A 27,600-nucleotide genomic window follows, 5' to 3' on the forward strand; every position below is an offset into this window, starting at 1 on the left:
TTTATAAAATTAAAACATTGTTATGAGAGAGATCCATGAGACAAAAACAGTCAGGAACCCTACTCTGGAACATTTCAGGATTTTTTTCTTTGATGACTAAAGCCAAAGAAAGAACTATCTATGCATTTGAGCAATTTATTTTGTCTTAGTGTTAAAATTCATTTCACTGGGAAAAATGTACAAGAGGAAACAGATGATAATGATATTGTCAAAACTATAACATTATGTAATTTGAGAGTATATATTCTGTATTGGATTACTTTCCCTCTAGGGGAAGGAGTGGGGGAAAGGGAAGGAGGAAAAAAAAATTGGAACACAAGGTTTTGCAAGGGTAAATGTTGAAAACTATGCACATGTTTTGAAAATAAAAAGCCTTATATAAAAAAGAAAATCAATGAAAGCTCAAAAAAAAAAGTATATGTTCTCCACTGAAAATATAAGTTGTTAGCCAAAACCATGGACAAATCATGACACTTCTTAAAAGACTTCATTTCCTCATCAGCTGAAGGGGGATGGAAACACTGGCATTCACAGATATGCATTGAGGACATTAAAAATGTTGTTAGTATGTTTTCTTCTTCTTCTTTTAAAATAGTATTTTATTTTTCCTCAATTATAGTAAATCACATAATTTTAACATTCATTTTTTGAGTTCCAAATTTTCATCTTCCTTCCATTCCCTCCCTTGAAATGGTAAGCAATTTGATATAGGTCACATATGTGCTATCATGTAAAACATTTCCATATTGGTCACAGTTGTGAAAGAAGAAATAGATCAAAGGGGGAAAACATAAGAAAGAATAAAATAAGTGAAAAAATATGCCTCAATTTACATTCATGGTCCATCAATTTCTTATCTGGATATGGGTAACATTTTGCTCCATGAGGCCTTTGTATTTGCCTTGGATCACTATGTTGCTGATAAGTCAGTCATAGTTGACCATCACACAGTGTTGCTGATACTGTATATTATTATTTTTCTGGTTTTCTTCATTTCACTTTATGTGAGATCATACAAATCTTCCCAAATTGCTCTTTTATAACATAAGAGTATTCCTTTAATTCACATATCACAGCTTGTTCAGCCATTCCCCAATTAATGGGCATCTCCCTCAATTTCCAATATTTTGTCACCATGAAAAGGACTGCTAGAAATATTTTTGCTGATGTAGGTCCTTTTCCTTTTTAAAAAATGATTTCTTTGGAACAATGGACCTGGCTCAAGGAATGCGCAGTTTGGTTGCCCTTTGGGTATAGTTCCAAATTGCTTTCCAGAGAATCGGATCAATTCACAACTCCACCAACAATGCATTAGTATGCCAATTTTCCCACATCTTCTGCAACATTTGTCATTTTCCTTTTCTGATAGGTATGAAGTGGTATCTCAGAATCGTTTTGATTTGCATTTCTCTCATCAAAAGTGATTTAAAGCAGTTCTTCATAAGCCTTCAGATATCTTTGATTTCTTTATCCAAAAACTGCCTGTTCATCTCCTTTGACCATTTTTCTGTTGGAAAATGGCTTATATAAATTTGAAAAATGAAACCTTTATCAAAGAAACTTACTATAAAGATTGTTTCCCAGCTTCCTGTTTTGCTTTTTATTTTGGTTGCATTGATTTAGTTTTGTCAAAGCCTTTTAATATGATCAAATTATCTATCTTATATTTCATAACTGTCTCTGTCTCTGTCTTTCATAAATCTTACAAGTGAACTATTCTTTGCTCTTATGTTGTCACCCTTTATATCTAAATTATTTAGCCATTTTGACTTTATCTTGGCAGATAGTGGTGGTTATTGTTTTGTCCTTCATTCTCAAAGAGGACCATTACATCAGGGAGGTGATGCCATGACATGAAGTGAATTGGATTTGAGAGAAGGAGGACTGACTGTGCAAAATCACCTGCCTCTGGGTCTGGTGGTGTGATATAGATTAAGACAACTAGAGAAGGCCCTGAATGAAATAGGAGACTTTGGACTTTTTAAGCTAAGGTCTTCAATAGTTTTCAGTTTGACTGGGGTGTACCCATGTTGCTCTATAGCTTGTTTGTTTCCCTATTTTCCCAGAAGTTTTTGTCAAATAATGAAGTTCTTATCCTAAAGGGGATTCTGGGGTCTTTGGATTTACCAAATGCCAGATTACCATAGTTATTTACCACTGTGTCTAGTATACCTAATCTATGATCCACTACTCTATTTCTTAACAAGTACCAGGCAGTTTTGATGATCATTGCTTTTTAATGTAGTTTAGAATCTCATATTGTTAGGCCATCTTCCTTTGTATTTTTCCCATTAATTTGATCTTCTTGACCTTTTGTTCTTCCAGATGAATTTTGTTATTACTTTTTCTAGCTCTATAAAATATTTTTGGTAGTTTGATATGAAATGGAATTAATAAACATAAGTATAATTAGAATTTTTTGTTATATTGTTTCAGCCTATACTATTAATATTTTCCAGTTGTTTGAATCTAACTTTATTTGTGTGAAAAGTGTGGTGTAATTACATCCATACAGTTACCGGGTTTATCTTGGCAGGTAGACTTCCAAGTATTTTATATCATTTAAATTTATATTAAATGGAATTTCTCTTTTTCTTGCTGCTGGGCTATGTTGGTCAGAAAAAGAATTACTGATGTTTATTAATTTATCATATATCATGCAACTTTGCTAAAGTTGTTAATTATTTCAAGTATTTTTAATTGATTCTCTAGAGTTTTTAAGTATATTATCATATCACTTGTAAAGAGAGATAGTTATGTTTCCTCACTGCTTATTGTAATTCATTCAATTTCCTTTTTCTTTTCCTTTTCTTATTGCCATAGCTAGCATTTCTAGTTCTGTGCTGAATAATGGTGGTGATAACAGGGATCTTATTTCACTCCTGATCTTACTAGAAAGGCTCCTAGCTTATCTCCATTACAGATAATACTTACTGATGTTTTTAGATAGGTATTGCTTATCATTTTAAAGAACACTCCCTTTATTTCTTATGCTCTCTAGTGTTTTTTAATAGGAATGGGTTATGTCTTTTGTCAAATGATTTTTCAGCATTTATTGATATAATCATATGATTTATTTTAGTTGTTGATATAGCCAATTACATTGATAGTTTTTCTGATATTGAACCAATCCTGAATTCCTGGTGTAAATCCCATCTAATCGTAGTATTTAATCCCTGTGGTTGCCTTGCTAGTATTTTGTTCAAAATTTTTGCATCAATATTCATTAGGGAAATTGCTCTATAATTTTCTTTCTCTATTTTAGCTGCTCCTGCCTTAGGTATCAGCACCATATTTGCATCATAAAAGGAGTTTAGTAGGACACCTTTACATATTTTTCAAAATAGTGTATATGGTATTAGAATTATTTATTCTTTAAATGTTCAGTGGAATTAATTTGTGAATCCATCTAGCCTAGGGAATTTTTTCTTAAGGAGTTCAATAATGACTTGTTCAATTTCTTATTTTTTTCTAAGATGGGGTTATTTAGGCATTCCATTTCCTGATCTATTAATCAAGGTCATTTTTATTTTCATAAATATTCTAAGTCAGGACCCTAGCGCTGGGTCTGGCCAGTGAGGTGTTTCTGCATTTTCATGGGAATGAGATAAGGGGGAAAGGGGCATTCTGGCTACTGGAATCTATCCGTTTCCCAGGGCTATGCTGAAATTTGGGGGGTGGAGCAAGGAAGGAGCAGTGCTGGTGACTCCCTGTTAGCTTAGGCCCTCATAAGGACAGTGGTATGTTTCTTGCATTTGCCCAGGGATATGCTGAAGCATGGAAAGCTCTGGCCAGTGGAGGTTGCCTATTCTCCTGGGTCTATGCTGAAGCATGTTGATGTTCTTGGAGCTATAGTTTGCCCATTGCCATTGTGTCATGTGAAGGTTCCTGGTATTGGAATTTGCCTGCTCCATCACACTGGGGCTCAGGATCTCCCACTGATTTGCTGAAGTGGTTTGCTGCTGACTTTGCCAAGTTTCTTATGATAAAAAAAAAATTTGTTTCAACCCTGTCTTTTTGATAATTCTAAGATTTGTTTTGGGGGTACTGTTTTATGATTGTTTGGAAGTGAACATGAGAGTTCAATGTTTTACTGCTTATTTTGCCATCTTGGTCCTAGGAAATGGAAATATTTTCTTCTCATAATATCAATGTAACAATGAAATTATTCTGATGCTCGCGTGTTTTGCACCATACCTAGAATATAGTAGATGCTTAATAAATATTTATTGACTAACTGAAGATAAGCAAGTGGCTGGGCAACAGATGCCTTGAAATTGCTATCCATGGTCTCCTTCATGCATAGGAATGACCTGAGGCTGTGGATGACCCAAGCCTGAAATTTCTGTCTCACATGATCCCAATAAATCCCTGCCCACACATCTCCCCCAGTGGAGTAGTGCTTCATTCTGGGCATGTGGAGAGGGCTCCTCCAGCTTCCTCCCAAAATAGCTCATCATGATTTCAAAATGAATCACTTGAAGTGGAACCAAATGGAGTTATCCTAAGTTCCAGCACTGGTTTTGGGGATGAGACTTTTTTTTCTTTTTCTTTTCTGGAGTTGAGTGGAAGGAAGGAGGCATTGGACCCCGAAGAGATGAAGAGATTTTCTCAAAACTCACACTAATAAGTTACAAAGGGAATTCACCAAGAAAAAAAGGCTCAAAAGTTACTATTAAGGACTGACAACAGAGGTGATTTCTGATGATATTAGAAAAGTGTGGAAAGTCTAAAATGCCCTCATGGGGAAGGAGTTAGCTAGAGTGAAAGGTGGATTGTTAGAGATTAATTCCATGTTTCTAACAGGATAAAACAAAGCTGAGAATACCATTTTACAATTTTGTTTTTGAAAAAAAAACTTCTTTAAAAGGCAGTGCAAAGACGATCAGGTGTAATGAATAGAGGAAGAGCTTGAGAGTCAGAAAGACCAGAGGAGGAAATTGTGGCCAAATTACTTAATCTCTCAGTGACCTAGGCAGTATTTTTGCAGGGCTTTTTCACACCAGAAGTTCCTGGCATCAGTTAAATCACAGCCCTGGACTAAATCCTCTGTCCTCTCCAACAACAAAAATGCAAAACAAATTGAAGTTTATTTGATTTTATTAAATCTCTCTCCCACAAATGTCTACAACTTATTATTGCCATAAAACATTTGAGAAAAGAAAATGGAATAATTTTTTTTAATGTGCTTAAGATTGTATTGATGGCTTTAATTTTTTTTCCAATATAGACACTTCAAGACTATAGATTTAAAGGTGGAAAAAACCTTAGAAGTGACATATACCATTCTTGCTATCCAAAATTCCTTCTTTTATTATATAGAAAAACAGTTAAGCAGAATCCCTAGACACAGGATCACAACTGACAGGAAAATGATCTTATGCCCCATGCACTTTTTCCCAAGAGTTATTTTAGGATTATGGGCCCAGCATTGTAAAGAATCTCATCTAGTCCAACCTCCTGCTTTCATTGGTAATAAAACAGTCCAGGTTAAATGACCTTCCTGAGTTCATGTGTCACACAAACAGTAACTGTGAGGTAGGATATGGATGTTTTTTGAGTCGTGAAATCAATAATAATAGTAATAGTAGTAGTAGTAGAAACTAGGGAAAAATAGTAGCTAGTAGTAATAATAATCATAGTAATAATAATCATATTTCTATAGCACTAAATGCCAGGTATTGCAACAAGTGCTTACAATTATTACCTCATCTGCTCATCACAACAATTCTGTAACATGGGGACTGTTATTACATTTTACAGATGAGGGGACAGACCAAGGTTTAAGTTTGCCCCAGGACTGCACAGCTAGTAGCTGTCTAAGACTAGATTTGAGCACCTTACTCTATGCCTGGTGATTGGGATACACTGAAGGACCCCTGGGTCCTTGTTCTCCTTTAGTTTTGGTAGAATTTTGATGCCATTCCCTTTTTTTCCTCCCCATTTTAAAATCAGAAAAAAAATGGAAAAGTTTACCTTTTTCCTATGAATTTTATCTCTTGGGATGAAGCCCCCAGTGCTAACACTACCTCATTTCCCCTCCTGCTGGTAAGCCAAAAGGCTAAGGATGCTAACATTATCAGCAAAATAAGAAAAAAATGAGCAAGGAAACATTTTCTCAGGAAAATCTCATTTCAGACTAAACCATTCTGTTGTTTCATGGTGTTTGGGGGAGAATTACTCTCTGCCTGTGCTATAAAAACATACTTTTCCTTTCCTATTTCTTCCCAGACAACAAGGAGATTTTCCTGGCCCGAGCGGTCCACAAGTCCTTCATCGAGGTTAATGAGGAAGGCTCCGAAGCGGCCGCTGCCTCAGGTACTAGGTTTTCTTTTTAAGAAATGAAATGAAAATCCAGCATGCCAGGCTTTTTGTTTTCAGCCCACTTTTTTTAATACCCCAAAGGGAACTCATCCACCCACACATACACACTTCCAAGATCATGCCAAGAAGCTGATTTAGACTCTGACTCCAGGACAGAGCGAGTGCTGAACAAGGCATCATTTCCTGGAGATGATGAGTGGTCTGGGCCGGGTCTCGAGTGCCCTGTTAATCCATTCCTCCCCTCCCCACTTGGCCTCTAATGAGTGGTAGGAAGGCTTTGGCAGCAGTTTATCAAGATGGATTTTCTTGCTGTGTTGCATCTTTAATTTTCATTCTTGCTCTGGAGTGATTGGGGAATTGGGGGCATTGCTTCTCCCATCACTGGGAGGTTATTGTTTTCTGACTAGGCACATAAACAGTAACACAAGATGGAATGTAATATATTGTATTTAAAAAAAAATTCCCTGCTGTAAATGATGTCGCTTCAATAATGCTAAAAATGGCCCTTCTCCTATTGGTGAATGTCTCCTGGAACCTCCTTCATGCTTCATCTCACCCTGGGGCCTTCTCACGCTGGGGCATGCTTTGTTGGCCCTTGAGTTCTTTCTAGAACCTCCATTTTGTAGAGAGACCTAAGTGGGCCAAGCTTTAGTCCTCTCTTTCCTATGTTTCAAGGCTTTCTGAATTTCAACATCATGTTCCCTTGCTGAGTACCTTCACTAATAACCCTACATCCCTGGGTTTTTTGTCATCTTCCCCATTAGATTGTAAGCTTCTTGAGGGCAGAAGCCATCTCATTGCTTGTATTTAAAAGAATGACTGGCACATAATAAGCATTATTTTGTCTTATTTCCATATAACTATAGGCAGCCCTGACTTCTATGAGTTGTAATCAAGGATCTTTCCCTCTTCCCCAATTGAATACAGTAGATTTTACCTACAGGCTTTTATTGTATTTACCAGAAATATGTCATGTTGAGACAAAATCTCTTCATTTGTCTTCTTTCTGGTCTCTACGTCTAGCCCCTGGGTTTTTAATGGTGTTGGGTTTAGAAGCAGAAGTCCTGGATTCAAATTTTGACAATATGTGAGGAGTTTCACATAATCTTGTGGATAATTGAATCAGAACCAAGATAAACTGGTTAGGGGAATGGGACAGCATGGAAACTTCAGAAGACCGCCTTCTAAGTTTTAGGAGGGTTTTATATAACCTTATATAGCTTCAAAGTATATGTTTATTTGTCTATTTACAGAGATATAAATGATAAAGGAATATAATTTAGATATTTTATTTATAATATTAGAGTCAAAACTGTATCAATGAGTGCAGCCATCACAGACTGTAGGATTATGTATTTTAGAGCGAGAATAGAAGACAGGCCTTTGATGCCCATCTCTTCATTATTCTGGTGAAGAAACTAACCTTGTAAGTAGAACTTGCCATTTGACATGTGTTTGGTGTTAAAAAGAATTCTAGATCTTTTTTTTTTTTTTTTGGTTCAAAAGAAATTAATCTCACATTTCCTTTGGAAAACACAAAGGTCTTTCTCCCTAAGAATGCCCATAGGACTTTTGCCCAAGAGACAGTGAACTGCGCTGTTACTTGTTGCGAATCATGGAGTAGACTTTTAAGCAAGGCAGAATGTTAACCTTTTTTCCCTTTCTTTTGCAAAGGAACAGCTGCTAGGACTCGCTTAAGGCCTCTCACTCCCATTAAGTTATTAGTGACTTCTGCAACGTTGGACATAAATCACCCCTTGTCATTTTTAATCATTCTTAGAGTATAAGTAGACACGTAATTACTCTGGACCCCTGTTTTAGTTAGATGAGATTGTTAGTTCTATTTCTTGGTAACATACAGACACAGAGCAAGAATAATTTTTTGATGAGATCAGAGACCATTCTGGACACTTTTAAAGCTATTCTGGTGCATCATACCAGTTTGTTGACATAGGTGGTGACCCTATGTAACCATCTGCCCACTTTTCCCTTCTTCTCTACAGGAATGATTGCCATTAGTCGCATGGCAGTGCTCTATCCCCAAGTTATTGTCGATCATCCATTCTTTTTCCTTATCAGGAATAGGAGAACAGGTAAGTCATGAGTGGTAAACCTTTGTTAACGAGTCACATTGAATCTCTCCCAGACCTGAGAAGATACTGCATTGGGTTCCTCATTGTCTGAAATCTGTCACCTTTCAAGAGTATTTTAGAGGACAAAAAGAAACTGAAAATAAAAGGAATTATTTTCATGCATGGAATAGAATTTAGCAGGATTACTTAATCTAAGATTCATGGACCATAGCTTTCAAGGGATCCCTAAACTTGGACTGGAAAAAAAATTACATCCTTATTTTCACTAACCTTTAAGCAAAATTTGGCATTTCCTCCAAAAATTTAAAAACATTATTCTGAGAAGGGGTCCATTGACTTTACTTGACTGCCAAAGGGCAGTCTGTCACAAAAAAAAAGGTTAAGTACACCTGAAGTTAATGGATACCCAGGGCCTTTCCAACTCTCAAATCCTATAATTCTGTGAAATCTATATCTGTCATATTGGCAGCATCATCCTGGTTTCCTCACTATCTCTCACTGTACCTCCCCTGATCCAGGCTGTTGTCAAGGTTCATCCATTTTACCTTTGTGATATCTCTCAAATATGTCCCCTTTTCTCCCATGACCCAGCTCTCTCCCTCATGCCTTAATCACCTCTCACCTGGGCTTTGGCAATACATGCTGGAGGATCTGCCTACCTCAAATCTCACCATTCCAAACCATTCTCTATTCAGCCACTACAGTGGTTTTCCTGAAGTACAGGATACCCTACTCCATTAGTCAGTGATCTCCATTGGCTCCCACTTGCCTCCACTATCAAATATAGAATGTTCTATTTGGCATTCAAAGCCCTTCCTAAACCTAGCCCCCTCCTACCTTTCCAGTCTTCTTACACCTTACTACTTAACCTGGACTTTGATAGAGTGACAGCAGTATCTTCTGGCTCTTACTCTAAATATTCATCTCCTGCCTCTGCACATTTTTTCTGGGGGTCCACCATGCCTGGAGCACTCTCCCTCCTCTGGTCTCAACACCGACCTCCCTGGCTTCCTTTTTAGTCCCAATTAAAATCCTACTTTTTACAGGAAGCATTCCCCGACTCCTCTTAATCCTAATACCTTTCCTCTGTTAATGATTTCTTATTTATCCTGTATGTAGTTTGCTTTCTATATTTACATTTTGTCTCCTTCATTTAATTGTAAGCTCTTAGAGAACTTTTTGTATCCCTAGTAAGTACTTAGCACACAATCAATTTTTATCAATATATATTTATCTTATAAATATATAATTTATGTTATAAAAATTATTTGTGGAAATAAATTTATATAAATTAAATATAAATTTAAAATGATTTATATAAATAATAAATACCTTTAATAAATGATCAACCCCTTATAAATCATAATTAAAGACATCAAAGTGGCTCTCATCCACTCTTTTTGATAAAATTCTCATGTCTTTCCCTCACTCTGTTGTAGGTACCATCTTGTTCATGGGAAGAGTCATGCACCCAGAAGCAATGAACACAAGTGGCCACGATTTTGAAGAGCTGTAAATAAATATTAATCGTCACATCATGAAAGGAAAACTGTCATAAAGCACACCACGTTTGCAACTGGTATCTATTTAAGGTCTGTGTTCTCCAGTGTATGCTATGAACCTGTTCCAGGTCCACGCCGTCATGTGAATGGCCAGCTGGCCTTGTCAAAGAATGCTTTCCGTATTATTGCCATCATGGTCCTCTTGCTGTCCTTGTGGTTACTGTGTTGGTATTGAAAATAAAACCATATATTATACACATGAACAGGTCTGGATCTCCTTTTCAAGTAATGATGTTGATCACTGGAGTGCTCTGAGAGGGGAAGGTCTACAATTCTTTGGAAGTGGTAGTGATTTCTGGCCTCTTAGCTATCTCGTGGATTTATTTTTATTTTTTATCTTAAGGAGGCTACTGTGTTAGTTGCCAGAAATAATCACAGAAGGGATACTGAATGAGTTATCCATAAAATTTGACTTCATCTGTAAGCCGAAATCATACAAGAGGTATTTCTAAAAGAATTCTTTGATGCTCTAATATAGAGGTCCTCAAACTTTTTAAATAGGGGGCCAGTTCACTGTCCCTCAGACTGTTGGAGAACTGGCCTACAATAAAAACAAAAACTTTGTTTTGTGGGCCTTTAAGTAAAGAAACTTCATAGTCCTGGGTGAGGTGGATAATCGTCCTCAGCTGTCACATCTGGCCCCTGCTTTAGTAGATCTTTGACCTCATCAACTTGGGAACACCCATAAATCCTTCAGAGGAGCTTTACCCAGTGTGCCTAAGGCCTTCCTTTATATCAGAGGTTCTTAACTCCTTTTTGTGTCCTGGATACTTGGGGGTGCCTAATAGTGAAGTCTTTCACTCTTCCCAGAATAAGATTTGTCAGCTACATTCATAATGGAAAGAACTGCTAAATTTCAGCTAGAAGCTAGTAAAAATAAAAGTGTAATTATTCCCAAACAAGTTCATGAATTTCCTGAAATCTCTCCCTGCACCTTTGAGTGTCTGTGGACCCCAGATTAAGAATCCATGCTCCAGATCTCCTGATAAAGTGGATACTAATAGGCTTTTAGTACAAGGGCTAAAGATGTAGATAGTCCTTATTCAGTAATCCATCCTTTTTCTCTACCTTACATCTCTCTGTTGTCTGACATCCTTTACATCAGTTCTCATCTGCAACTCTTCATCGGTAATGTGTTGGATCCTACTTACATCCACTATCAATCAGCAAACATTTAGTAAGCACCTGCCAAGTACCAGATACCATGCTAAGGGATGTGAAGACAGAAACAAAACATTGCACTACAGTAGAGAAGAGCAATAGCTCTGAAAGCAGAGGAGTGGAGTTCAAATTCATTCTCTGACCCTTATTACCTGTGTGGCCTTAAGTGAAGCTTCTTGGGTCTTAGCTTTCGCACTGTAAAATTTGGAAGTTGAACGACATAGCCAGTGCGTTCCCTTGGCTTCTGAGGGCCATTCCACTGAAGGTAATAACATATACACATGTGTTACAGCTTGTTTTCCTCAACTACCCTCAACATTAGTTCATTGGAGACCTTAGTGTGCCTCATAGGAAATACAAAAATGGTCTTTTGCCCATTCCTCAAAACTTATTTCAGTAAAGCATGAGATTATATAAACTTGTGTGTGTGCACGTGTGTATATATGTGTGTGTATATAATATGTACATATCCATACATTACATCTGTATGTATATATACATGTGTATATTTACTGTTTCCCTCTTCTCCATGGTATACTTGAATTTTCTGTACCCTCATATGAAGGCACTTTGATGTTCCACCATTTTACTGGTTTCATATAAAGCTAAAAGTATGTCAAATCCCAAAGAGACAAAACAAGCAAGCAAACATAACCGAAGTCCAGCCTATGAAGAGGAAAATCCCTAGACAAGTCACTGGGGTTCTAAATCTGAACAAGATATTTCTATAATGTTCCTAGTTTATACATAGCACAATGGTTAGGTGCAGCTTTTCCTTATGTTTATTAGGCATCATTCTGCTATTTAAAAATATATATATATATACATAGATATATTTATATTTATATATGTATATTCGAGTCAAATGAGTTAATATCTAAATTTTACTTAGTGACCTAAAAAGTTAAATGAAATGCTTATTCAAAAGATTCCAGTAGGATCAAGGCTGAGATTTAACTCAATTCTGTTTCTGAAGCAATTTCTGAGTTTCCAAATTTTGGTGTAAAGCAATATTTTCATGGTTTTATTTCATATGGTTTAGGTGCTTAATTAATTTTTTAGGCTTTTTGTATGAATTGTTATAATCCTTTGCTGTGTAACCATATTCCATAGCACTAGGGATACATATAGGACACAAAATGAATTATTTATGAGATGTTTATGGTTATAGGAAATTCTGAGAGTTAATGAGGCATTCTCTCCCTGCCACTAATCATAAAAACAGCCCATGTCAGATAGCTTTATATATAGTAGGAGGGAAAATTCTACCATTTGTTCAGACCACTATGTGAAGGCCCAAGAAAGGAAATTCTGCATTAAAAATGCAAACTGCTTTATGTGAAGTTTTTTTTTTTTTTTTTTTTTTAATGATTCTGCTATATAGATTTGGGGCTATTACATACTATGGAAAAAAAATAACACAAAATACCTTAGCATCATTAGACCATAGAAATATATCTTAGGGAAAATGTCAAGACTTTTTTTTTAATCTGGTCAATTCCCACATGAGAATTTATGAATGCCCAGGGACTAATAGCCCACCCGAATTTTTCTACAGCATAGATTCTGAAGAGACACAATATTAATAAAGCTGGGTAAAGTATGGAACAGTGCTTTTGTTATGATTAATAATGCATTCTGGTTAAGCTAAATGATATTGATGTCAGCATTGATATTCCAGACTTGTATGAGTCTGTGTTCTTAGCTCATTAATTATGTTGTAGCATTGTTTACATTGTCATTTCTGCCTCTCAACTAAATGAATTATACATAGGTAAAAGTAGGTATCATTGCAGTTGGGTGGATCTTGCAAAAACCCCAAATGCAATTTAGTTTTTTTATTAGTATACAGCTTGATTCAGAAAGCTTTCACCTTTAAATGTTTCTGTATAAAGGGAAATAGCTTCTGCCTTATTGCTGATGTTTATTAGGAAATACTTAAAAATGAAAGATGCCATCACATTTTATTTCCTTCATTTTACTTAAGGATTTTAAGCTATATATATTTAAGAGAAAAGAATTTTAAAAAGACCCTCAAGTAAGTAAATATGCTGCTTTTTATGTTTTTCTTATTTATTTTTCCCTACCAAACTGATCCACAACATATTTATTCTGCTCTATTTCTGATGACAGCACCACCATCTTTCCAGTTTCTAATTTACCACTTCACCCTTAACTCTCATAATTCCTCATGTTTACTAACCCTATATATCCTTCGGTTTCCAAATCTGATTGTTTCTACCTCTATAGCATAGATGCCTTTTCTCTCTTCATCTTTTCTCTTACTACCATTCTGGCTCACCTGGATTATCACAAAGCCTCCTAATTAAACTTCTTGCTTCAATTCTGGTCCTTTGGTAAATCATTTTGATGAAGTAGCAGATACTGGGAGAGCAGTTCAAAATGTGAAAAACTCATAAAGGCATTTTCAAAGACAAAAGGTGTTCTTTATTGTTGTAAAAAGGCCCATGGGCAAATCAAAAATTGTTTAGCAGAAAGTTGCGAATGAATAAGGCTTTTTAAAAGGGAAAAAGGGTGAGGTGAGGGGAAGTAAGGTCAAGATCTAGAGAGTTAGTCAAGTTGAAAACAAACTCACATGCCTATCTATCTCCATGAACACCCACATGATGAGATAGTTGAGTATGCCTTAGATATGCTAACAAGACACTGCTAGGAATTAGCCCTCCTTTTGTGTGTGATATGGTTGACAGGGGGAATAAGATGACTCATTTAGAGATCACAGTATCATCTCCCTTAAATTTCCTCATCTGTAAAATGATTGGATTGCACTCCATGCCTTCTGGGATCCTTTATGGTTTTAATTCCATTTGCCTTTGATCCCTTTGGGAAGGGAAATAACTTGATCTTGAGAAGGGGATATTGAATTTGAGCCAGAAGACCTTTTAAGTCCTCATTCCTTCAATCACCATGTAACCCTGAGCAAGTTACTTCATCTCTTCATCTCCAAAATGAGGAGGTTGACTATATGGTCCAAAAACTACCCAAGATCCCATTAATTATGTTCTCATTGTTTTTGCAATAATTATAAGAAGTAGATCAGGCAGATGTTATCCCCATTTACAAATTAAAAAGGTAAGTCTTTTAGTAACTTTTCTTGTATTATTTCTCCCTCTATTCACTCCATTTCTTCCCCCTCCAAGGCTACATTCAATCTATTTATTTATCTTGGATGTACTGATTTATGTATGTGTTGTCCCTTCTATTAGAATGTTAGCTCCTCATCAAATCAGGTGATTTTGGTTTTGTTTGGGGGCTCATTTTGGGGTTTTTGGAGAAGGTCTTTTGTCTAGAATCCCAATGAAATGTCAGATATTATTTATATAGTGAAAAAATTCTCTGTCCCCTCCCCTTGTTTTAACAACAACAACAAAAAAAATTGGTGTTTTTTTTTTTTAACTGCTTTGTAATTATATGACTTAACAGGTTGATGAAAGCAGTTATTAAAAGTTCATCTTAAAAAAAAAAAAGAATATAAGCTCCTTGAGGGAAGGGGCCTAATTTGTTTTTCTTTGTAGCCCAAGGACTTAAGTTTTTCATACATAGCATAATGTTTGGCACAGAGGAAGCCTTACATAAATATCAGCTATTATGATGATGTGATAAATGCTTAATCAAAGTCTATTCACAATAGAACTGGTCAGTGGTCATCAGGACAAGAAATTGTCCATCCAGGACCAATAGCCTAGTAGCAAATTAGGTTCCTAGGATTTAGAGTTAAATCTAATCTAAATCTCTAATTTTAGAGATGAGAAAACTGAAACTCTGTCTCAGAGAAAGAGAATCTAAAATGCCCATGTTTTTGCTAGGAAAAAAACTCTAAATGCTCTCACAAAAAATATCCAGTTAACTTACTCATTAAGTGCTCTTCTTGAAGCAGTTTGGGTAGAAGTGAACATGATAGTAAACTACCTTTTTCACTGAAGGGGAGAAACAAATGGGAACCAGATCAACTCTCTTCCCCCATTCTCATCTGAAAGGGGGTTCATCTGGGTTTATCAAGAGTTTATTTACAAATGTGCTTGTATTGAGCTCCTTTGGACATTTACTTAAGCCTGAAAGCTACTATTACTAATAGTGTCAGTTTGCATAGATACTTTTATTTCTCTTAGTGTATCTGATAGTGTTTTAATCTCTCTCTCTCTCTCTCTCTCTCTCTCTCTCTCTCTCTCTCTCTCTCTCTCTCTCTCAGACTATGAATGGACTATTCTACAAGTGAGTGTGAGCTGCCAGGGCTATTCACAGAATTCAGACCAGATAAAAACATCCATCCATCCAAAATATTTTGTTCTTTCACAGATAAATTAGGAAAACACAGGTTCAGTGAGGGCTTTTTTTTTTTTTTTTAATTTGGCATGCTCAGAACAGACTCCATTTCTCCAAGTGCATTTTCCAGAACATTAAGGCTCCCCACTCTTTTTAGGGCTCAAATATTAACTCTTAAAAAAATCTTTTTTAAATGATTTGAATGCTTTCATTAATTTCTTTCTTGGTATTCTCAAAAACCTTTTGCTTAAAGATCCAGAGTCCTCATTTAAAATTATTACCATAAGGCCCTCAAGGGTACCTATAGTGTCCCTTTGCCAAATGGTCTTAAATTATTATTCTTTGGCCAAATATCTATCACTTAGAGTCTGTGTTTTTCCCCCCTTCTTTTTCGTTATCCTTTCCCTACCTTCTTATGCCTACTGCTGGTGTTCCCTTCCCCACCTTTCTAATTTATGGTCTCTAATTCACAAAAGCAAAAAACACAATTTGTTAGAACTATTTGTAAAGTAAGGCAAATCGGCTTTAAGTGAATTCTTAAAGAGCTCTCCAATGAATAAGTTTCCAGAGTTTCCATGGAAGGATTTTTGGACCTCTCTTTTGATTGCTCAGCAACCATTTTTTCCAATTCAACAACAATCATTTCTGTGACTTCTTATTAATATCCTGGTTATTAGAATGTATGTTCTTTAAGGTCAGGGACTATTTCCTTTTTGTGTTTGTATGCTCACTATCTAGGACACAGCAGACACAATGGATGTTGGCTGAATTGAATAGTTTATAATACATATATGAATAAGTTTATAATACATATATGTGTGTGTGTATAATACATATATATGATGTATGTGAGTGTACATATGTACATACATGCTTATATAACATAAATGTAGGTGTATATACATATATGTGTACGCACACATACACACACATATATATAAAAGCACAAGAATTTATCCTTTTGATTAGGATTAAACTTTGTTTATGGACTAACAGTAGTGCAAGTATTTTCCTTATATTAGTCTTTGTTAAATCATTTTTTTCATAGAAACAATTTACGAGTTGTTAAAATCCCAGCTCAGTCTGCAAAAGCCTAGTTAATTCCTGACATAGATGGAGTATGTATTATACTAATCAATCTAAAGAAACAAACCACCCTGAACCAGTGTTTCTATGGAAAAATGAATTGGAAATTCCAAACCTGATACTCCCTAAACACAATCCCACCTTCTATGTGGAAGCTGCAATTTACTTAACTGCTTCAGTTGTGAACGTGGGGAATTGGATGAGGGATCAGAATAAAGGGGGGCACAAATACCAGCAGATCTGGGGAAGAGAACCATGTTTATTGCAAGTGAGATGTTATACTAAAAGAACCCTAGATTTGGTGTTTGAAGACATTTAGACTCCTGTCACCAAATCTGTGATTCATCAGCACCTAGAAAGGAAGTTTCTGCATCCATGTAGATTGGCGCCTTTTCTATAACTTATAATCTTAGAAAGCTTTATCCATACACATAGCTACATAAATATGAACAGCTAGACATAACTATAGGCATAAAATATGCTTCTATGAATTGAAAACCCTTCTTCCCGGTCTTGGTCCCAACCATCTCCAATGGGTAACTAAGGTATATAGGTTGCCTTCTTTCCTATTTACCACAAGTAAACAGAGAGCTTTCTATCACTTAGAGTCTGTGCAGGCAATTGATACAGTGAATAGTCTTACCTTGTGTTCCTTTCAAAATTAGGACAATTGAAAATAGGAAGCCATTCTGAGCTGCTCTTTGAAAAGCAAGCAGGAAGTTAGGAAAGAACTTAATCATTTGTGATCCCCTCTCTCAGTTCTCCAGGGGACAACACCATGTTTAACCTAACCTTGCTTCCTTTGCCTCACTTAGTCATCAGCATAGAGTGACTGTGAAAGCCAGAGGCTTTTGGAAATAGCAAGAAATGGAGGTGTCTCTGGGATAAAGCCAGTGGATGATCTGCCCCAAAAGAGTCATTTTGATTTTCTCTGCAGTGTCTTGGCTCATGTGAAAGGTGAACTAAACAGTTTCACATTATCACATATAAAAGCCAAAAATCAATGAGGCGTGACATCAATTAAGATTCTGAGCACTGTATGATAATGCTGTGATGTACAGGAAAGTGCTGGCCGTGGTACCCAAGGCCCCACCTTGTTTCCCAGCTCTTTTCCTTATTATTATTGCGAACTTTGGCAGAGCACGTGACCCCCAAAAGCTTTGGTCTTCTTATCTGGAAAATGAGGGTGCTTAACTCCATGAACACAAAAACCCCTTAGAACTTTGGGTTTTATAAGCTAGGAAAGTGTATGATATGAAAAAGAAACTCCTCTCCCTGACAAATGCCTCCTCTTGCTGTGTTACTGCTGACCATGTTTTCCCATCAATCCCTACTTGGCATCCATCCAACCCATTGGAGGAGTTCCTTTTGGTTTTCTTGACATGATATGCCAAGGATGTCAAAGCTGATATCATTCTGTTTCAGTAGTATAGTTAATTATTGATTATTGGACAAGGATATCTCATTTAGCAAACCAACAGTTAATGTTTATAGACAGACTATTAATAGCTAGGATTTACAATGTACTTTATGTAGATTATCTCACAAAAGTCTTTGCTGGGCCTTCAATCAGAAAGTTGTTGTTTAGTAATTTTCAGTCATGTCCTATTCTTTGTCACCCCATTGGGGATTTTCTTGGCAAAGATGCTAGTCATTGACCATTTCCTTCTCTGGCTCATTTTGCAGCTGAAGAAACTAAGGCAAGTTTCACACAACTAAGAAGTGTGTAAGATCAGTTCTGTATTCAGAAGGATGAATCTTCCTGTCTCCAGGTCCGTAATACTACCTAGACTGCCCCAGTCAAATGTGGCTTTGGACATTTATTAGCTGTATAACTCTGAGCAAGTCACTTTGCCTCTGTCTCAGTTTCTTTCTTCTGTTAAAAAAAAATGGAGATAATAATAGAACCAAACCTCCTGTTGTTCTGAGAATCAAATGGTAAAATGTATCATAGATCTGGCAAATAATGAGCTCTTAATAAATACTTTTTCTCCTTCCTCATTTGATCCGGGTAAGAAGGGTGCTATTATCTTCTCCATAGGTACTATTATTATTATTCCCGTTCTGCTGATGAAGAATGTGTGGCTGAAATAGTTACTAATTATTTGCCTCGAGGCAAATCACAATCTATCTAAGGTAGCATTTGAATTCAGATCTTCCTGAATACAAGTTCAACACTATGATTTCTGGGCCACTTATTTGCCTCAGAGTTGTACCCCTTTCCACTTTTGACCACCTACATTTTTAAAGAAACAGGATAACAGTATGGAGAATAACATAATACTCATGACTATTTTTATTTTTCTTTATCTCATGGGCTACCACAAAATGACTAAGTTGTTCACCACTAAGTGATGATGTCTTTTTAAGGGGCCCATCTGTGAACAGAAGATACTCAGAAGTGTTCCAGTGTGATAAAAACTGCTGATGATGACTTTGCTGTAGAAGTAGGCAAAGACTTTGAGAATAACAGGCCATTCCACAATGAAGTATTGGAGAGAAGGAAAAGGAAACTATCCAATTATAACCTAGTATAAGTAAAACATTGGGAGCCTGGAGAGCCAGTTTCAAGTCCCAGTCTATCTCTCACACACTGTCATCTTGGATGGAACATTTCCCTCTCCTTAAGCCCCAGTTTCCTTCTCTATTCCAGAGAAAGAGATATTAATTAACATATAATTATCCCAAATGCACACTACGTTCCAGAGATCCACATTTTGTCTATTTGAAATATGCAGAGAATAACATTTGGATTAGACTTTCCTATAAGAGCTGTGGGGGCAGTTATTCATGACATGCCATGTTCCAGAAAGTGTTTTACAATCACTATTACATCTGACTCTGAAAGCAGTTCTCTCCTCTGCTCTAACTGGTCATTAAATAATTCTCCCTCTTCTTATTTTTAGGAACATCTTGCTTGTGATAGTCTACCCCATATAGCCTAAAGTGAGCTATTTTTAAAGCACTTTGCACGGTGCCTGGCATGTAGTAGGTACTAGTTAAATGCTTATTCTCCTTACAGTAAAGTTAACACCATCTAAACAGATAAGGAGATCCCAAAGTAGGATACCAGTACTCCCCTGTATTTTTCAAATGATATTGCTTTCATTGGGCACTAGAACTCACCCAAGTGTCTGCCATGAGAATGATGAGCAGTTTAGAAGGAGTCTGAAGGCTGAAATTATGTGAGCCATGAAATGGATGGGGAGGATGTTGAGTAGAGCAATGTTCAGTCCTTTAGGAAATTGATTAATTCATCATTAGTCAAAATATTGTAAACAGGGTTACTGGAAATTCTCTGAAACAGAAAGTTTCTTATAGCATGGAAGAGAATATCAGAGGCTATAATGGAGGAGAAATGCATATAACTGATGTTCAGATAATTCATTTTTTAAAAGTTACATCTGTTCAAAACACCTAAAACATTTTATAAAATGTATGTACTAATTACAGGCAGTTTTTGAGGATCCTGGTAATTACCAGATTTAAATGGCTGAATAGAATTTCTGTGCCTCTGCCATAAAGTTTTCCCTATCCCCCAATAAAATCTTTTCTTCAGTAAGATTGGTTTTAACGGCTGAATTTACTGATTCATAAAAGCTGTGATATTGCAGTAACTCCTAAGGAGCAGAAAAGAATATTTTTTAATTTTATAACCCATAGTTGGACCAAAGAAGAAACATGATATAGCCAGTAAAATGCTAAATTTGGAATCTGGAAAACTTGGATTTAAATCGTGTCTCTCACAGCTTACAAACTGTATAACCATGGACAAATCATGTATTCTGAGTTCCATTTAACTAACACTCAAAGTTATAGTTTTGTGATCTACATCTGCAGGAAGAAAGTAAACCAGCATTTGTTAAGCACCTACTGAGTACTTAGCCCTTTACACATGTCATTCCTTTTGATCCTCACAACCCTGCTCAGTAGGATTACAGTAGAGAAAAAAATGGAGTCAGGGAGAAGTTAAGTGACTCATTTAGAGGTAGGATTTGAACACAAATCCTTTGATAGCAAACTTGTTTCTCCTCGTAAAAGAGGAGAAACATCATTTTCAGAAGACGTTAATCATGTCCAACTCTTCATGACCCAATTTGGCATTTTCTTAGCAGAAATACTAGAGTGGTTTACCATTCTCTTTCCAGCTCATTTTACAGATGAGGAAACTGATGCAAACAGAATTAGATGACTTGCCCAGAATCACACAGCTACTAAGTGTCTAGGATCAAGGTTTTCCTCATTCCAGGTCCAATGTTCTACCCATTATGGTACCATCTAGCTGCCTTTGCCATTGGTGTCATGATTTCCCACACAGGAACTTTGGAGTGACAGGGACACTATTTCTGAAGCTTTGGTTTGTAAACTTTGTGATCTTGGGCAAATTGATTAACACCCTTATCTGCAAAATGACAGGATTAGTCTAGGCAGCCTTTCCAGTTTTTTCCAGCTTTAGATTTGTGATCCTATGATATACTTCTAAGTCTCTAATAAAAGATAAAGGGGTTGGGAGAAAGTATGTCTGAATCTGGGGTTACACTAAAGCTGAACAAACTGATGAACCTTGTTACCAAAAGAAACTTAGAATTGTTTAAAAATTAGAAAAGAAAGCAGATTCAGAACCAATGTTGTTGAAACACATTGGGTGGCCCATTGTATGCAGAAAGTGAAAGGCAATGTTAAGGAAATGTTAAAGACTTCTCTGATTGAACCAAAGACCAAGATATTAAGTGGTCTTCAACCTCAACAAAAGAAATTATGCCACCAGATGTCACTGTGTCCTAATAAAATGAGACAAGCTCTCAACACATATCCATTACTCATATGTAATTTGTTAAATGCTTGCTAACGTTGTTAGAAGAGATTTCCTTGGCTAGATATTGAAGTGGTTGGGAGCATCCTAAGAGTCAGAAGATGGCTTTTTTGGATTTAGAGTGAATTTCCCTTGGAGAGAGCCTCTGGGATGAAAAGCCTTCTTTCAGAGGGAAAATCTTTCTTTATCCTGAAGCAGCACTTTCCAACTGCCTAGGGGATCCACTTCAAAGGAAGAGAATCTTTTGGAATAGGAAAAAAAAACAACTTTGGAAAGAAAGCTTTTAAATCAAGTTACAGAGCTAAGGTAGGTTAAGAGTCTCCATGCCTAAGATTCTCAGTTCCACTTTTAAAAAGCATTGACAATACTAGAGGAGTTAAAAGATTAAAAAAGGAAAAATAATAAACTTCCAATAATCTGCACAAAATCCCAATGGATTTGCCTATTCTTTTGACCTTATTTGCAGAAAGTTCTCTTTGGATTTATATTTTACCATTGAAATATGTACAGTCAATCAATCAGAAGACATTTGTGAAGGGCCCAATGACACTCTGGTCACTGAGGAAGAGACATTATCTCTGCTTTTAAGGAGTTTACAGTCTAGTAGGTGGGAAAGACAATTAACCAAGAGAGATATAATTCATAATATGCAATAAATACATTCGAAAGTTACAAAGATATTGACAAAAGGGAATCCATAGCCGAGGTAAATTTAGGTATATAGTATCTTCAAGTTACTCTATTTCAGAAATATGAACCAGACTATTTCCAACTTTAAATTGGAGAAACTAGAAGTACCATAGATTCAAATATAGTAAAAAAAAGTCCCATTGAATTCTCTCTACCGCTAACCTTACCACCACCACCTCCTTCTTTATATTTGCTCCATTCTTTTAAGATTGAACTTGGATGTAGCTTTCTCCAGGACATTTCTCTTGATCTATCTCCTCACCTATCCTGCCTGTTATAGCTGATAATATTATCCTATCCTGTAATGACCGCGTATTTAAAGTCAGCCGGAGTCAGGAATTCAGGTTAAGGGGAAAATCTTCAATATTTATTGAAGTGAAGAGGTGAATAAAGATTGCTATAGCAAATATAGGCAAGAAAGATTGCGATAGCAAATATAGGCAGTTGCGACAGGAAGCCAGCTAAGAGAGAGCGACGCGAGCCGAGCCAACAGTGGAGCCAACTGTGGAGGCAGCCGTGGCAATGGCCGTCCCAAAGGTCTCTCCTCCCCTTCCTTTTCCACTCCCCTGCCTCCACCCACCAAAATCGTCATTTCCTATACAACACATCAGGACTTGCACAAAGAGTGGGTGGGGGCCATTCTCTCTCCAAGCTTATCTATTAATAGAGTATGGTCCAATTACTATTTAGCCTCATGTGCTTGGGACCTCAGTGCATCAACTCAAGCCTCAGCCCATTACATCTCCCGCTTTCTTTTGTTTTAGAACACAGGTGATCATGCCATCCCTGACTCTTCAGGGAGGTCAGAGCCCCCAAGGGGAGGTGATCACACCCTCCCTGATTTCTCAGGAAAGGAGGTGAAAGCACCGAAAAGGAAGTGATCACGACCCCCCTGACTTCTCAGGAAGGGAGGTGAAAGCACTAAAAAGGAGATAATCACGCCCTCCCTGACATCTCAGGAAGGGAGATGAAAAGCACCAAAGGGAAGTGGGGGTTGCTAGCAGGTTTCTGGGCTCAAGGGTCTTATTATGCACAAACCCATCAGCATGGGAACACATAGCACATAGCAACAACGCAGAGGCTATTAGTGATGACTCTCCCCACAGTCAGTGCAGGCTTGATGTGGTATAACAAACATGAATTATGCACCCAAGTAACGGTATAACAAACAATATAAATCAACAGTATGATGTAAAAGATTGCCAGAAGTGTTATAAAAAGCCTGCGTGACCTGATAGAAGAGGAAGGGCTAGTTGTATCTTGGGAACACGCAGCTAAACTTCTGGGTACATTAAAATGCACCTCCCCTGGGTTCTTAGAGGAAGAGCAAATCTCTCTGGGTAACTGGGCATTGGTTGGTCAACAGATCTCTGATTATAACATTGACAACCCTCAGTCAGTTCCCTTCGAGGCATTCTATTTATACAATACGATACAGATGGCCTTAAAATACCGTACTAGTTTTAGGAGAAAAGGAAAAAACTCTAAGAATGGCCAAATGCGGAAGCCTGAGGTAAAGGAGGAAGACAAAGAACAGATTAAGGGCCATATCCCCACAGGGCATGAAGACTTAAGTGAGGCTCAAGGGCGGGGTGAATCTGAGGCAGCTTTAGCCCCATCTGAGGAGCAGGTAATTGACTCTCCTCCATCAACTCCACCCTCCGGGATGGAGGGAGGAGGGGTAGTGGGGGCGGCAATGACAGCATCAGCACCTCCCCCCCAGCATCCAGCCCCTCCCCCCCAGCGTCCAGCTGCTCCTTTGAGTAGATTGCAAAAGGGACTAATTAAGGCCAAAGAAGAAGGGAGAAATGTATTGGAAATCCAACACCACATTTTTCCAGTTATTCAACAGTTTGATTCTTCAGGTCAAGAAAGTAGAAGATACTCTCCTTTTGATATAGATATCCTCAAAGACCTGAAAAAAGCTTGCACTCTTTATGGGGCTACATCAGCTTATGTTAAGATGCTATTACAAAATTTGTCTTTTGAAGTCTTGACCCCTGATGACTGGAAATCTATAGCAAAGATATGCCTAGAACCTGGACAAAACTACTTGTGGCTTTCTGAATATAGTGAGCTCTGTAGGATACAAGCCCAACAAAATAGTCAAAGTGGAGTTCATGCTGCAATCACCTATGACCTACTTACAGGTACAGGTCCTTATGCAAATGTCGCAGCACAAATTAATTATTCTGTAGCAGCATATGAGCAAATTGCTGTTAATGCTATCAAAGCGTGGGCTTCCCTCCACAATAAAGACGACAAGAGGGGGGCCTTCACAAAAATAACACAAGGGCCAAATGAACCCTTTGCTGACTTTGTGGGACGTTTGCAGACAGCTATCACAAGAACAAATGGAGAAAATCCAATAACAGACGTTTTGATAAGGCAACTTGCTAAGGAAAATGCTAATGAGGTTTGCAGAAGAATTATACTAGGACTGTGCAGGGATGCTCCTTTAGAGGAGATCATAAGACGCTGTGCCACAGTGGACACAGGTGCCTTTTATACCCAGGCTATGGTGCAGACTTCCAAAATCCAAACATGGGAAGACAGAATCCCTCTTGGCAAGGGACTTCCAGAGAGACTCGTAGATGCTTTCAGTGTGGAAAAGTAGGACATCTGAAAGCTCAATGTTGGTATAGAGATAGAATGGGAAAACAAGGTGGGAGAACAAGACCCCAAACCCCATGTCCAAAATGCAACAGAGGCTTCCATTGGGCCTCAGAATGCAGACAGATTCAGGGAAACGGGATGAGGGGCCCAGCCCCAGGGCCCAAGGCAAAAAACACTTGGGGCATGATGGCAGCCAATGGTGCACCCAGGGAGGGCCTAGAAGTCCAGTATCCAGACATGACCAATCAGCCAGAAAGCCATATGATGGGAGAAGGGGATTACACAGTCAACCAGCCAGGAAGCAACCTGATGGCAGAAGGGAATTACAATTGGGGAGAATAGAGCTATATGCAGCTGGGACAACTGAGATACCCCCTGGAGAGGTGAAATCTGTTCCTCTCCAGCCTATGGATCCCCTACCTCCAGGCACAGTAGGCTTGACCATTTCACCTCCTTTTTGTACGTACAAAACAGTGTCCATCCACACACTGATGTGGGAAACTGGGGAATGTGTAGATAATATCCCAGTCACTAATACAGGTAGACAATGTGTGACTTATCACCCAGGAGAAGTAGTAGCATCAGGTTTACTCATACAGAATCCTAATAAGCAACCTGGTGATAGTCACCCAGGTTCTGACTCCAGACCACAAAATCCAGGAATTTACTGGACAGCAGCTGTAACAGCTGACCGACCTATGCTCACGATCTATATAAATGGCCTACCATTGGAAGGATTGGTAGACACAGGTGCAGATCGTACAGTTATTAGAGGTGCCAATTGGCCCAGTCACTGGCCAAAGATTAAAGCAGACACCTATATGTCTGGAGTAGGAGGATGAATAGCAGCTGAAGTTAGTGCTGCCCCTATGAGATGGACTTTTGAAGGCAAAACAGGAGTTTTTACTCCTTTTATAGTTGAAAAACTCCCCATCAATCTGTGGGGAAGAGATGTTTTACAACAATTAGGGTTAAAAATGAGTACTTTGGTTTTTTAAGCAGGGCTGCTGTTGAAGGCCTGCCAACACTTTCACCTGTTCCTATCCAATGGAAAACTGATACACCAGTGTGGATAGAACAGTGGCCCTTGGGTAGCGATAAAATTTAGGCCTTATTAGATATAGTACAGGAACAGCTTGAACAAGGACATTTACAACCTTCTCTAAGTCCTTGGAATTCCCCAGTGTTCGTTGTAAAAAAGAAATCAGGAAAATGGAGGATGCTCACTGATTTAAGAAAAGTAAATGAACAGATGGAAACTATGGGAACTCTTCAGCCTGGACTTCCATCTCCTACTCAATTGCCTAGAGAGTGGCCTCTTTGGGTCATCGATATTAAGGATTGTTTCTATTCTATCCCTCTGGATAAGGAGGATATGAAAAGATTTGCGTTTTCAGTGCCCAGCGTTAACTTAGCTGAGCCTTATAAAAGATATGAATGGACAGTTTTGCCACAGGGAATGAAAAACAGCCCCACGTTGGGCGCCAAATGTAATGACCGCGTATTTAAAGTCAGCCGGAGTCAGGAATTCAGGTTAAGGGGAAAATCTTCAATATTTATTGAAGTGAAGAGGTGAATAAAGATTGCTATAGCAAATATAGGCAAGAAAGATTGCGATAGCAAATATAGGCAGTTGCGACAGGAAGCCAGCTAAGAGAGAGCGACGCGAGCCGAGCCAACAGTGGAGCCAACTGTGGAGGCAGCCGTGGCAATGGCCGTCCCAAAGGTCTCTCCTCCCCTTCCTTTTCCACTCCCCTGCCTCCACCCACCAAAATCGTCATTTCCTATACAACACATCAGGACTTGCACAAAGAGTGGGTGGGGGCCATTCTCTCTCCAAGCTTATCTATTAATAGAGTATGGTCCAATTACTATTTAGCCTCATGTGCTTGGGACCTCAGTGCATCAACTCAAGCCTCAGCCCATTACACTATCCCAATTTCTCAGCACTTTTTTCCTGTTTCTCTTATCAGAACAAGTACTCAAGTTGAAAAAACAAAAATGAAACAATCTTCACTTCCCAAGGAGTCTACAATCTATATTATTTTCATTTATTACTCTGTTGTATCAATTGTATATATGTCATCTCTTCCTTTTAGATTGTGAGTTTCTAGAGAACAGGATCTGTGTCACATCTACTTTTGTGTGTATCACTCCTGCATAGCACAATGTGTGTGTGTGTGTGTGTGTGTGTGTGTGTATGTGTGTGTGTGTGTGTGTGTGTGTGTGCGCGCGTGCATGTGTGTGCAAAAGGAACCTAATGAATGTAGCATAAAAATTATATATATAACAGTGAGAGGGCATAAAACATGTTGGGTACATCTTCAAGAAAAAAAATGGCAAGAGATGGGCAAAAGTAACAGGGAATATCTACATCTTTGCAATAAAAGATTCACTAAAGAATTAATTCATGTCTTTGACATATGAGAAGTTACCCATTTATTGATTCTCTCCCTTAGATTAAGAATAAAGACTTTTATTTCAGCTATTGTGATGAATCTGAACTGGGGAAAAAATTCATATGACTAGCATCTGTGTTGTGCTGGTAAATATTTAACAGCTAATTCTTTGGGGGGGTGGGGGTGGGGATATACCCATGACACACATTTAAGTTTCATCCACATCATTAACATTTTAACCATCACTGTTGTAAGTCTATATAATCAACAAAACAATTAGTCAAGCCCAATTTGTATGTAGCATTTGCCAATTTCCAAGGTGTCTATGATCACACTGAAAATTTAATAATCAGCTTTCCTAAGCCAGTACAAGCTGGTTCTACCCTGTCTGCCAAGTAAGATCTCTTGTTGCTATTTCCTGGAGGGAAAAATAACATGCTACTTACTCATCAGAATCTTCTTCAGTGTTTTGAATCTCTATCTTTTCTTCAACCATGTCCATGGCATCTAAGAATCATAGTAAAAAGAATGAAATAGTGTTCACTTGAAGGTTATATTTGACAAGTTTTAAA

The 27,600-nt window shown here is 37.7% G+C and overlaps 1 protein-coding gene across 2 annotated transcripts in view; it reads left to right on the forward strand.

Annotated features, from left to right (window-relative positions):
• Positions 1-10,182, forward strand: part of SERPINI1 (serpin family I member 1) — a 99,616-nt gene extending 89,434 nt beyond the window's left edge. For both annotated transcript variants that reach the window (XM_051983128.1, XM_051983127.1), the window contains 3 exons: positions 6,232-6,318; positions 8,328-8,417; positions 9,857-10,182. In XM_051983128.1, the coding sequence (XP_051839088.1) occupies positions 6,232-6,318; positions 8,328-8,417; positions 9,857-9,933 (254 nt within the window). In that variant the 3' untranslated portion in view covers positions 9,934-10,182. The remainder of the gene's footprint in view (positions 1-6,231; positions 6,319-8,327; positions 8,418-9,856) is intronic.
• The last annotated feature ends 17,418 nt before the right edge of the window (positions 10,183-27,600 follow it).

The sequence above is a fragment of the Antechinus flavipes genome, chromosome 3 (assembly GCF_016432865.1).
Source record: "Antechinus flavipes isolate AdamAnt ecotype Samford, QLD, Australia chromosome 3, AdamAnt_v2, whole genome shotgun sequence".
Taxonomy (NCBI): domain Eukaryota; kingdom Metazoa; phylum Chordata; class Mammalia; order Dasyuromorphia; family Dasyuridae; genus Antechinus; species Antechinus flavipes.